The sequence below is a fragment of the Schistocerca serialis genome, chromosome 2 (assembly GCF_023864345.2).
Source record: "Schistocerca serialis cubense isolate TAMUIC-IGC-003099 chromosome 2, iqSchSeri2.2, whole genome shotgun sequence".
Classification (NCBI taxonomy): Eukaryota; Metazoa; Arthropoda; class Insecta; order Orthoptera; family Acrididae; genus Schistocerca; species Schistocerca serialis.
In genome coordinates, this window is record NC_064639.1 from 854685323 (window position 1) to 854699542 (window position 14220).

At 39.4% G+C, this 14220-nt stretch overlaps 1 protein-coding gene across 1 annotated transcript in view; it reads left to right on the forward strand.

Annotated features, from left to right (window-relative positions):
- Window positions 1–12953, forward strand: part of LOC126458156 (ATP-binding cassette sub-family C member 4-like) — a 382852-nt gene extending 369899 nt beyond the window's left edge. The window contains exons 23-25 of the mRNA XM_050095019.1: window positions 1636–1765; window positions 7833–7943; window positions 12716–12953. Of these exons, the coding sequence (XP_049950976.1) occupies window positions 1636–1765; window positions 7833–7943; window positions 12716–12793 (319 nt within the window). The 3' untranslated portion in view covers window positions 12794–12953. The remainder of the gene's footprint in view (window positions 1–1635; window positions 1766–7832; window positions 7944–12715) is intronic.
- Window positions 12954–14220: the final 1267 nt, after the last annotated feature.

Below are 14220 nucleotides of genomic sequence, written 5' to 3' on the forward strand. Positions count from 1 at the left end.
CCGAGGTATGAGCCCCGGAAAAATAACCTTTTTATGCCCGACGTTTTCGTTCATATTAGGTAGTGCATGCTTTCGCATGCGTATCGCTTAATCTGTATTCTGATTCACTGCTGTTTGTAGGTCCTGGTATTTGTCTTATTCTTTCAGTTTTTTCTAAATTTTCGAGCTCTCCGTTTGTTTTCAGCTTAAGAGTTTCCACTTTGACTGGAATACTCTCTTTCAAATTCTGCAAGTGGCAAAGGTAAAATACAGGGAGCGAAAGGCTATTTACAATTTGTACGGAAACCAGATGGCAGTTATAAGAGTAGAGGGGCATGAAAGGGGTGCAGTGGTTGGGAAGGGAGTGAGACAGGGTTGTAGCCTCTCCCCGATGTTATTCAATCTGTAAATTGAGCAAGCAGTAAAGCAAACAAAAATTCGGAATATGAATTAAAATCCATGGAGAAGAGATAAAAACTTTGAGGTTCGCCGATGACATTGTAATTCTGTCAGAAACAGCAAAGGACGTGGAAGAGCAGTTGAACGGAATGGACAGTGTCTTGAAAGGAGGACATAAAATGAACATAAACAAAAACAAAACAAGGATAATGGAATGTAGTCGCATTAAATCAGGTGATCCTGAGGGAATTAGATTAGAAAATGAGACATTTAAAGTAGTAGATGAGTTTTGCTGTTTGGGGGCAAAATAACTGACGATGGTCGAAGTAGAGAGGATATAAAATGTAGACTGGCAATGGCAAGAAAAGCGTTTATGAAGAAGAGAAATTTGTTAACATCGAGTATAGATTTAAGTATCAGGAAGCCGTTTCTGAAAGTATTTGTATGGAATGTAGCCACATATGGAAGTGAAACGTGGACGATAAATAGTTTAGACAAGTAGAAACTTTCTAAATGTGGTGCTACAGTAGAATGCTGAAGATTAGATGGGTAGACCATATAACTAATGAGGAGGTATTGAATAGAATTGGGGAGAAGAGAAATTTGCGGCACAACTTGACTCGAAGAAGTGATCGCTTGGTAGGACATATTCTGAGCCATCAAAGAATCACCAATTTATTATTGGAGGGTAGCGTGGAGGGTAAAAATCGTAGAGGGAGACCAAGAGATGAATACACTAAATAGATTCAGAAGGATGTAGGTTGCAGTAGGTACTGGGAGATGAAGAAGCTTGCACAGGATAGAGTAGTATGGAGAGCTGTATCAAACCAGTCTCTGGACTGAAGACCACAACAGAGTATTTCTGGTGTGACCACTGTTTTATAGTTATTGAACGTTCTCCACTACTTTGTAGTATTATGTGTTCACTCTATGCAAATGCACATTTATATTTTTTGGGAGTCGGCAGCAGAGTGTGTACTGGTTTTTTAATTTCCTGAAGAATCAAAACTTTCTGCTAGGCCTTGAAATCAGGACCTTGCCTTTTGGAAATAATGCTCTTACTGAGTAAACTATCCACAAAGTTTCGACTACACTTGTTTGACGTTGAGAGAAACCAACTGCTATAACCTATTCCTAGATCTCAAAATTATTGTCTTTTTAACTGATATGTTCGTCAGTAAAATGACGAACTCATCAGGAACAGTAACTGAGCTGGTTAGTTTTAACTACTGATGCGCTCGTGTTGCGATGTTTCAGGACGGATGCGCTCATACAGCAGACGATCCGGCGCAAGTTCCATGACTGCACCGTGCTGACCATCGCCCACCGTCTCAACACCATCATGGACTCTGACCGCATCCTCGTGATGGACGCTGGCCAGGTCGCGGTGAGTCTAATGACCCTTCGCTTGGACGTAAACATTACTGCGTGCCTACGAAATGACATATAAACGTTGTACGATGATCGTCCAGTGAATTAAAACAGGGTACTAGCACAAACAGGCAGCCTGGGTGGCTGACTAGAGGGATAAGAATATCTTGTAGAACAAAGTGGCAATTATATCAAAACGTTAGAAACAGTCAAAATCTAAATGCAGCAGCCCATTAAAAACAGTATTGTAAGGTGCTTAAAAATGTTATTAGGAAGGCAAAAAGTATGTGGTATGCAGATAGAATAGCTAAGTCTCATGATAAAATTAAAAATGGTCAGTCGTAAAGGAAGTTGCTGGTCTGCAGAGTCAGGTCGAGGATATAGAATCAGTGCGTAGTGGGAAAGTCCGTGTTACTGATAAGTCGCATGTATGTACAGTATTTAATAATCACTTTCTGAATATAGCACGTGAACTAAATAGAAACCTAGTCCCAACAGGGAATCATATAGCGCTCTTTGAAAAAAGTGTTCCGAGACTGATACCTGAAATGCTCCTCCATGATACTGACAAGAGGGAGATTGAGTTAATAATTAAATCACTAAAGACCAAGAACTCTCATGGATATGACGGGGTATCTAGCAGAATACTGAAGTATTGTTCTATGTATGTTAGCCCAGTTCTCAGCCATATCTGTAACTTTTCCTTTAGGAGTGGTCGGTTTCCTGACCGATTAAAGTACTCGGTAGTGAAGCCACTTTATAAAAAGGGAGACATTGATAATGTTGACAATTTTAGACCTATTTCTGTGCCATCAGTGTTTGCTAAAGTTATCGAGAAGGTTGTATATACAAGGTTACTGGAGCATTTAAATTCACATAATTTGCTGTCAAATGTTCAGTTTGGTTTTAGAAATGGTTTAACAACTGAAAATGCTATATTCTCTTTTCTCTGTGAGGTTTTGGAGGATTAAATAAAAGGTTGCGAACGCTAGGTGTTTTCTTTGATTTAACGAAGGCTTTTGACTGTGTTGACCACAAAATATTACTGCAGAAGTTGGACCATTATGGAGTAAGGGGAGTAGCTTACAATTGGTTCGCCTCTTACTTTAAGAACAGAAAGCAGAGGGTAATTCTCCGCAATATTGAGAGTGGTAGTGATGTTCAGTCCCAATGGGGCACTGTTAAGTGGGGCGTTCCCCAAGGGTCGGTGCTGGGGCCACTGCTGTTTCTTATTTATATAAATGATATGCCTTCTAGTATTACAGGTGATTCAAAAATATTTCTGTTTGCTGATGACACCAGCTTGATAGTGAAGGATCTTGTGTGTAATATTGAAACAGTAACAAATAATGTAGTTCATGAAATAAGTTCGTGGCTTGTGGAAAATAATTTGATACTAAATCACAGTAAGACTCAGTTTTTACAGTTTCTACCTCACAATTCAACAAGAACCGATATTTTGATCAGACAGAATAGGCATATTATAAGCGAGACAGAACAGTTCAAGTTCCTAGGCGTTCGGATAGATAGTAAGCTGTTGTGGAAAGCCCATGTTTAGGATCTTGTTCAGAAGCTAAATGCTGCTTTATTTACCATTAGAACAGTATCTGAAATAAGTGACACATCAACACGAAAAGTAGTCTACTTCGCATATTTTCATACGCTTATGTCATATGGTATTATTTTTTGGGGTAATTCTTCTGATTCAAAAAGGGTATTTTTGGCTCAAAAACGGGCTGTTCGAGCTATGTGTGGTGTAAGTTCGAGAACCTCTTGTCGACCCTTATTCAAAAATCTGGGAATTCTGACATTGCCCTCACAGTATATATTTTCTTTAATGTCGTTTGTTGTTATCAATATTAGCCTATTCCCAAGAGTTAACAGCTCTCACTCAGTTAATACCAGGCAGAAATCAAATCTGCATGTAGAATGCACATCCTTGACTCTTGTGCAGAAAGGAGTGCAGTATTCTGCTGCATCCATTTTCAATAAGCTACCACAAGAACTCAAAAATCTTAGCAGTAGCCCAAACTCTTTTAAGTCTAAACTGAAGAGTTTCCTCATGACTCACTCCTTCTATTCTGTCGAGGAGCTCCTGGAAGAGCTAAAAAATTAAGCAAATTCCAGTGTTACATTGTTGATCTTTCTCATTTAAACTTACGGCTTGTCACCTGAATATGTTTTTTTATATTTTATTTTATCTGTTTCTAATATCGTGTTATAATTTCATGTATTGACTCGTTCCATGACCATGGAGACTTCTCCTTAATTTGGTCCCATGGAACAATAAATAAATAAATAAATAAATAAATTATGCCCTCCATTTCTTTCTCAGATCATATTCTTAAGAGTAGGAATTTGGTGATAGTTTTAGTCAATATTTCTGTTAAATGTTGTATTTTTCTACACAATTTCCGTCAAGCTCTATGACTTTACTTTGGTGATGTGTTCCCAGGTTCTGAATCTTGCGTGTGGGTGTGCAGTGTCATGTTGGATCAAGATTACTTTTGGGTTCCTGTCAAGCCAAAAACATGTCAGAAATGGTTCTTGAGTTCCTTCACAGTTTCCACATCTGCTTCTGAATAATCATTGACATTTTTAGCATCAAATCCACTACAATGACACCATCACTGTCCCGAAAGACTGTTGTCATGACTTTGTCAGCAGGGGAAGCTACACTGAATTTCTTCTCTTTTAGTGGTGCGACTCCAGTGACTGCCTTTTTATTTCAGCTTAAAGTAGGGCAACCAGGTTTCATCACCTGTAACGATTTGTGACAGAAATACCTTACTATTGGTCGCAAAGTGCTCCAGCAGTTCATCTGAGCCGGCTTTTCTTTGAATCATGTGGAACTGCTCTTGAGTACACCTTTGAATATCCAAATGTATCAATTACGCAGACACTTATAACGCTCACTGATAGTGGTACAACCAATTCTCTAGTTGTGGTACTCCATCCTTGCATCAGTAATGGTATCCGTGCGATTCACCATGTCAGTGACATCCTGAACATTGTCGATCATGAACCTGACGCTGTAACTCTCTTTAGCCATCATTCAACAGTAGTCTTATCGACTGCATCATTACCAAACACCCCACACAAACACTTGTGGATGTGAAACAAAGTTTGTTTTTCTGAAACCGAGAGTTCAATTCAGCACATTGCGTGTAACGACTGTGTCACATGAATGCCATTTTGATGTTTAACTATGGCTCTGTCTCCCATCTGAATTGTTCAAAATTTCAAACACATGTCGAAAAACATCAAATTTGAAGCACCTAAAAGGATGCTATATATATACATATTAATAGCTGTAAGAAATCTGTGATATTATTCATTCGGTGACCCTGAGTCATAGGCTACTGCTCGCAAGCAAACATGTCATCTTTTGGAATCTCACAACCTCTTTAATTGTGATTCCTGTAATGACTATACAGACAAATCGTGGAGCCATATTCTATTTCACATAGTTGATGAAGGCTTACATCAAAAGCAGGATCTGATGGTTGTTTCTTCACCTGACTACTGCTTATCAACTTTATGTTTTCGCTGTTCTTTTTTTAGGTGCTGTGAGCCTTCACGAACAAACTGATGCCATGTCTTTGATGTATTCTTGCAGGTGTTGGGGGCCTTCATGAACAAGCTTATGCTGTGCTTGTCATACAGATGATGTAACATCTCCATTTTCATTATTAATCAAGCACTACTGAATGTTGCACTTCAGGGAACCTTTATACTTGTTACATTGTCTGCTCTGCATATGTTGTCTATTGTTAAATTGATCCTACATGATTTGCTTGGGGAGGTGAGAGACTGCCATGGTGACCACATGACCAGCAGTTGACTGAAAATGAAGTTTGGTAACTGTCACCTAAATGCTACTAGCATACAGTTACACCTGTGCTGCTATGTCATTTTGCCATTTTATTCTAATGATTCTCCACATACGGAGATGACTATCATTCTCGAGGATAATTACGTCCTCCTCTTCCAAGTTTCGCAGACATAAGTTTCTTCTTCATTATCGGTCTTTCAAGTGGTTGACAGCTCTCCACTTGGATCTGTCAGAAGTTAATTTCTTCATTTCTTTATAACTAGAGGCAACTGCGTCATTTATAGCTAGTTTTAAAAATGCCAGTCATGGTAAGTTAGGTTGGGCACTACAATAGATAGCTTATGACTAACAAAAACCCTTTTCCGTAGGGGGGCAAAAGCTATATGCTACACACTGAATATGTATCCTTAGAATCATCCTCTTTTGGCTGTGATGGTGGATGAAATGTATAAAATACAGAAATTAATTGGCAATATGAGCAGTCTGCAATCGACGACATGGCTCAGAGACTCGGGATAATTTGTCGTTTCCAGACTTAAACAAACCGTCTAGTAAAATCTGGAAAACATCTTTATTTCTGAAGGAGTTCCCTGAACAATGATATACAGAGAACCAAAAAGGTGGAAATCTGAATCTGTAAGATCAGCAGAATATAGAATAAGTGAAAATCTCTTAATACTAAACTCATCAATACATGCCTTCATTATACATGGAGAGACCAAGTGTGGACCCTCATATCGCAGCACTGTTAGATGATGCACTTTGCCAACATGCTCTCCGAATGAGTGATGCTCTGAAGAACATTGGAATGTTTGTATACATGCTGCAGCTTGACCAAGTACAACCAAGTACACTAAGTACCATTATTCTAATCAAATATCATCATGTCCCTCGAGAACTCTCATAACATCTCACCATACAGATGTTTAGTAGTACTGGGAGACCAAGACCACCCACTTTACTATACAGCAGTTTTGGCCCCATGTTGTATTCTGTACCATGTGAATATGTTAGAGATCTCCTATACCAGGTCGATCTCAAAATTTACTACTCTGAAACATGTATCTCCCTGTTTGTTTATATCATCATTCAACATCAACCAGTGTGTAAATGTCTCATTTAGACTCTGTTACTAATTCATCTCTTGAACTATGCAAACATTTAAAGAAATCTTGAGATTGTGAAACGAGTCCTTCTCTATTGTTAGACTTCTTTACTGATGAAAAGTGATGTATACCCATGAGAAGTTTCTGTTTAGATTTTTTAATGGCTTTATTATTTTCATTTATTCCTCTTACCAATTTTAAATTAAATCTTGTCACATCTTTTCAAATGGAGCTGCTATATAATTCAGTACATTGTATCATGTTGCTATTATTATTCACTTCAAATTCTCACCTTCTCCTTTCAGATTTCCTTTGATTTCCTTGCACCTGCAACATCTTTTGCTGTTTGCGTAAGAGCCTTTTTTTTAAGTGTCCACCATTTACCAAAATGTTTCATTTAATCTGGTATACCTCCCTGTTTTGTGATAAGTTCTGATAAACTAAGTTCCTGACTTATAGTCTCACAAATCTGGTTCCTTCTAATTTTATATATATTGCTTACTACGCACCTTCTGAGTCTCGTATGATCATTTGCAATTCTGTACTAGTTTATGAGAGTCACACCCTGGACAGTATCTTCACTATTCGATGAAACATATTTACCTTAGTTCTTACTCTTCTCTGGTCCTTGCCAAGTCTATTTTCTGTTTATTTTATTCGGGATGAATGTTGTAAGGAGAAACATTTAGTTCTTCATGACAGATTCTATAAACACGTCAACTCAGTTGCGAGATAGCAGATTTTGACTCACTGCACGGGATTCAGTGCGGGTTAGTGAGAGCACATGTGAAAAGATGCAAGGCGTGAACGTATGAAATGGGCAATCGGATCTAACATGGTTGTTTAAGGACTCTCTTATTTCTTAGCAGAGTAATTCATAGTATAATCTGTTTTTCGCCCTGTTTCCTTCAGTATAATATTGCTGCATCTTCCTGATAAGCTCTCGCCATGTTCCCAACACCACTGCAAACATAGTTCCTTCAGCTTCATGAGTCCTCTCTTTCTCACTTTGTCAGTCCAATGTCAGCAAGACGCTTCCTGCTTCCTCAGTGTAAGCCACTGGAACCGTCGATTCCCCACTCACTGCCACCACTGGAAAGAGAGAGTGCACTAATGCTGTTTGAACTGGTTGCTCCCCACAGGAGTACGGGACCCCGCACGAGCTGCTGATGTGGCCGGAGGGCTTCCTGACAGCTATGGTGAAGCAGACGGGACCTGCCATGGAGAAGCAGCTAAGGGCCATGGCGGAAGAGGTGCGTCGCAACATAATAAGTCTAGTTCAACACTATTTCTGCTGGACGGTTACAGTGCCGCTGGGCACACACAGAGTAGAATCGTTGTACAAAAGCACTTTCTTCTTTGTTTATGAACGGTATAAAGACTTTCAGTTACTTACTTCATTTCTCAATGTTTTATATGCAGCGAGTCTCATAAGGAAACTGTAAATTGGTAAGTGTGATGGCATTTATCAGTTATTGCAGTCTAACACGTAATGAAGGGCCAAATAAAAACAAGGGCCAAATACACAAACTATAGCTAATATAGCAAACATTTTAGAGCATCGCCAATACGGATCAGCTCCTGTTGTTAGCCCGTCTCAAAATTTCTGTTCTCGTGCAGTACTGCCTTGTCAAGACTACTGACGAAAAAAAAGTAAAAGACAGGATCTTAGATCCAATTCTCCCTTCCAACAAATTAAACAAAATATATGTATAAAATTAAGACAGTTAAAGATCGCTTGTGCTGTGAATCCCAACGAAATTCCGTCGGTTGGAACTTAAATAGGGCAACACTGCTATGGAGACACTATGCAATAGAATCTACTATTGTCGCTAATAGCACACATTGTTGACATACCTACCTTACCTCCGACCAAATGGATTCGCCCGTCCCACGTCACCGGCGTGCACACAATTGAGGGAAACACAGTCACTTGTGAGAGAGCGGTCTAACGCAACGGTGTCACTATGTTTTCGAAACAGGATGTTCAAATGTTCAAATGTGTGTGAAATCTTATGGGACCTAACTGCTAAGGCCATCAGTTCCTAAGCTTACACAATTCTTAACCTAAATTATCCTAAGGACAAACACACACACCCATGTCCGAGGGAGGACTCGAACCTCCGCCGGGACCAGCCGCACAGTCCATGACTGCAGCGCCCAAGACCGCTCGGCTAATCCCGCGCGGCTCGAAACAGGAACAATGGAGTTTGATCAAGATTGAACGTGACAGAGGTTGTACAGCACGATAGTGTCATCAAGGTCTTCAAGAGGCGTGCGGGGAAACGGCATTGCCGTACAGAACAGTGGCACGTTGGGTAAAAGCCTTCAGCGAAGGTCGGCAAACTGTGGCAGACATGCATCGAGCAGGTCGTCCTAGCGTCTCTAAACAACAAGTACATGCTGTTGCCGCGGTAGTGGACAGTGATCGACGCCACACGATTCGTGAACTCGCCCACGAAACCGGATTAACGCATACGACTGTGCTTGGCGTCCTGAAGGAACGCCTGGGCATGCAAAAAATTGCATCACGATGGGTTGCGCATGACTTGACGAAAATGCAGAAATGGATGCGTTACGACGCTGCTCAGACGCACTTGGAGCGCTATGAGCGCGAAGGAGAGGCTTTCTTACGCCATGTCGTAACAATGGATGAGACATGGGCCACATCGTACGAGCGAAAACTGAAACGCCAATCCAACGAATGGCGTCATTATGCGTCGCCGCGAAAGTCGAAAGTGCGTCAGAGCCCCAGTGTTGTGAAAGTTATGGTGATTCTCGTGTAAGACTGTGATGGTGTTATCATAACGCATTACGTTGCTCCACGGCAGACAGTCAATGCACGGTATTACTGTTCGTTTTTGGAGCATCACCTGCGACCAGCTTTGCGAAAGAAGCGGCGATACTTTCAGCGCAACCCACCCATTTTTGCACTACAATGCGCGGGCGCATATAGCGCAAGCTGCGGCTGCTCTGTTCGGTCGATGGGACCGGGAAGTATTGTACCATCCACCATACTCCCTGGACTTCGTGGCATTCGCTTCAGAACTGTTCCAGAGATTTGACAGGCAGTAGACCGCTCCATTCGCACCATAAACAGCACAGGCTCTGCTAACAGTATATTAAGCCTTCCACATCACTGGAAACGGGTTCTACACAACGCTGGTGACTACTTTGAAGGACAGTAACAGGTTCAAATATGTAACTTTTTTTGTATCAGTTATGAATAAATACTTGCCACTATTTAAGGTCCAATCCTCGTACATGTATTCATTAGGAAAAATTTAACTCTGTTTTGGGCAACATTGATTCCAGGTGTAAAGAACTTTAATTGTAATATTCCCTCCACAAATTATCAAAATTTAAAACGTTTTGGAATTCGAATGGCATCAGTTGAAACTGAGCACATAATAGTTTGATGTATTTTGGAACATACACACCGTCATATTTCTTTGTTCTTTGCTTTACTATTCTGAAAGTCAATAATTGAGATAATAATGGAGTTTGTTCTTGAAGTGTTCACAATTAGTTGAAGCAAGACAAAAATGAATTAGTTTGTGGTTGTACTTTTATCCAGAATAACTGTTAAAAATCTGGTACAGGCTTTTTTATCAATCAGATGAAACTATAAGTTCTAGAGGCATGTTAAGTCTCAAATTTATCTATGATAATAAATACGTGCCAAAGCAATGAATTAAAATTTGCACCAAGGCGAGAATTCATACCCTGTATTCCTGCTCACTAGGTAGATATGCTAATAGCTACATTACCCTGGCACTGTGGCAAACATAGCTGCAAAGATTACCCTAATATGTCTGCCCCCCTATACAGAAACCAAAGTAAGACCTCAGTCTATCTTGGTCTTCCCCTTCTCACAAATTCTAAATCATGGCTTAGACTGTATTCATTATCATAGATAAAGTTGATGCTTAATATTTCTCTGCAATATATAATTTCATCTGATTAATACACCACCTGTGCCTGAGGTACAGGCAGGATTATCTCCATTTCATTCAATGCTAAGATGCTATTCCAATGTTGGAGAGCCCCTGCAATATTGATACGAGTTAAGAAATGGAACATCAAGATGGGCTGAGACATGAACTGGTGTTTGTACTATGGACAGAAACATACCAGGGTAATCTGTGCAGCTGTGTTAGCTACAGCCCCAAGGTGGCACAGTGGTTAACACATATGCCTAGTAAGCAAGAGACCTTCGTCGAATCGCAGTGACGCAAATTTGAATTCATTGCTTCAGTCTACATTCATTATCATAAATTTTTTATAGTTGGACTTATTCATTTATGCATTTAAACAATATGCTACAAACTTGATTGGCTCCTTTTCTTGCCTCAGCTTCATGATACTAAAGTAACTCAGATTTGTGATGCTATAAACTGATTGGAGCAGAAAACGTGAGTCATTGACTTAAATTGTTTCTTCGGTCATCACAGTTTGCTGTTGACATTTCTTTATGAAACAAAACCCCTGATTACCATGAATCCTACATACACTGTGTGCTGACTCCAGAAAACTCCATAAAAAAGCCATAAAGAGTGTCATGAATAAACCCAGACTTATATGGTTTCTTCAGTCATAAATTCATTTGGAAGATCCATTACAACAACTACTTTTCATCTATCGGCGGACACTGAAACATATACCCAACCAATCTACGGGTTGCACTTTGAGAAGCTGCTCAACATAGGGTGTGTTCATTAGGCACACTTTGGAAGCTATGCAGCCTGAGAACCTAATTTAAATTAGTTACATTTGTTAACTATACAATTGCACTTAAGTGTGGCATCGCAAACAGTATAAAATAAAAGGATTAGGTTCAGCAGAAATGTAATTAAAAGACATTATTGTTTTTTTCCATAAAATGTATCTATTTTGGACCACTGCTAGAGTTATTTGCAGCCATCCTTTACAGAATTTGTCCTGAAACAATTAACATTTTAGCGCCCTACACAAAAATTAAAAGAAAAAGCTGGATTTGCCCATTATGTTAGTAATTATATCAGGATCATTTTCCTGGGTGGTTGACAAACAGAATATGGGTAGGTGCACTTTTGAGGAAGTGCTGCAGTACACTTCATTACCGAAATCTGTGTGTACAGCGTGCGATATTGGGCGACTTGTGCAATGGCAATTTCCCAGAGACAGTTGTTGTGTATGATGTGACAGCATAGCTGATCTGGGCTGGGTGTCTGACTATAATAAGTTTCACTAATAGCCATTCTGCACTCACAACCAGGATCTTGAAGAAACTGTGAGGAGATGTTAGGGAAACTCACATGAGGCATAGCAGTAGGTATATATCCAAGCCACCTCTCGACCCTAGTGATCAGCAAAATTCATCCTAGGCATTTGGTTACATTTGACTGAAAATTTCAGATTCCATGCCTTGTCAAACGAATTATTTGTTACATGACACTTTTTCCCCCACACTAAAACAAAAACACACAACTGTTAAAAAATGTCCCTCACTGAAGCACTCCTGCCAAATGCTTGTTTTAGATAGTATTTGTAAAGTCCATTTCATTTTGAGTTGTAAATCTTCTCAGGCTTCCTCCAATTGCTCCACCATTGTGTATTATTGCCCTAGTGGGCTATTAAAGCAAACAAGACCTACCTCACACACAGTGGTTGTGGAGCAGGTTTTAGCCTGCTGTGGCTAATTGTCTTTTTTCTGTTTCCATATGCAGTAGGATTCCTTTTGTGTACAGACATGGGTAAATATATCATCCAAGGACATGTATAATAGTGAGTCCTCATATTTTCTAATTATAGTAGTACATTGTCAAGCAAAAGCTGGTCCTACAAAAAATTTCGTAAGTATCAAGTGACTTCTGACACATTCATCCACACTATATGCACCAAAAATAGCTGCATTCAAGAGTAATCTCGAGCATCTGTGTTTCTCTGTTTGTCTGTTAATTTGAAGGTTGTCATAAATGAAAGGAGTGCTTTTGACATTTTGCAAGTGGCTGCTGCATTTCAAATTTTTGCCCTTTTGCTTCAGGCCTTCCGCAAGACAGAGTCGCCAGAGGAGGACTCAGATACAGAGGAGCAAGAGGAAATTGTGGAAGAGAAGAAGTAGAAGAAAAGCATATAGGAATGGGGAACTGTGAGAGCATCACACAAATCTGGAGGAGAATGCGACTGAGAGCAGTCCTGTGCACTGTATTAAAGTATTTTTGTTAATTTAATGTAGCTGTATGTCGTCTGTCACAAAATATAATAATTATATTTGTAATAAACAGAGTCTTCATTATTTACATACCAAGAAACCCATCATTACCTATAGCCCAAAAGGTTTAGCTTTCTCCAAAATGGGGAAGTAGATGAGTTCAGGTTTCTTGACTTTTAAAAAGATTTTATCTCATTATCATTAAAAAAAATTGCTCACTTGAGATATGAAACTGGTTTGACAACTTTTGAAGAGGCACAATGCAATACATTATCATGGCTGAGGAACCTTCTACAGACTCAGAGCTAACTTCTGATCTGCTCAGGAAATGTGGTGCACCCTCTGTTGTTTCAACTGGCAGCTCAATAGTGTGTTCATTAGTGACCAAAAGTTGTAAAATATGCTCTATGTGACTAATAACAAACACTGGGGAAACAATGAATTTCAGTCAAGCAAATGAACAAACTGGCTTAAGAATTGGATACAGTGCCATAGGCAATTTGCAAGTGGTGAGTTAAATTATTAAAGGGAGCAATCTGAAAGAATTTTCACCGAGTCTCAGACTACATAATTTGAGAAATTTTTTCAGCTGCACAAATATGTATACTGAGCCCCATCGATAAGTAAGGCATTGATTCAAAGCATCAGTACACTGGAGAATGTATATATACCAATCCCACAGTTTCCACTAAACTTGATCAGCGTAGTGAGAAACGCAGAACTAAAAGAAGGGTCAGGCAAAGATATTCCATATTACCAAAAATATTCCCAGCAATCCGAAACGAAATTTTCGATTTCAGAAAATGGGGAAAAATAAGAAGGGATACATGCTAGTGGAAAACGCTTGAACCACATTTGGTTTACTGACAATGTTTGCCACTAGTACAGATAAATTTCAAAGATGACTGAATGAGCAGATGTGAAATTAAACCTGAAAATAACAAAACTAAAATACTGTATAGCCACGAATATGACTAATTATGACATTGTTACCAACAGTTAACAGCATGGCCCTTAGAATATTCAGTCTTTTATCACAGTTGCTTAAAAGTCCAGACAATTTCATTCTAAGCTGTGCGTGTAATGACACACTACAAATTTACATCCACATTATTAACATAAACCGTTAACACTCGCTCAGAATTAAAACTTTTCTAAAACTGTAGTTCATTGACAACCACATCGTGGCCACTCGCAGCTGTCATAATCGACAAAAATATGGATTAGTGGTGGGTGTGCTGGTAATATGTTTGTTTTTGGGTGTTGCAGTGGAATATGGAACAGGCTGCAAGAGAAAGTTATGGCATTTGGAATAGCTGGATATTCTACAAATTGTT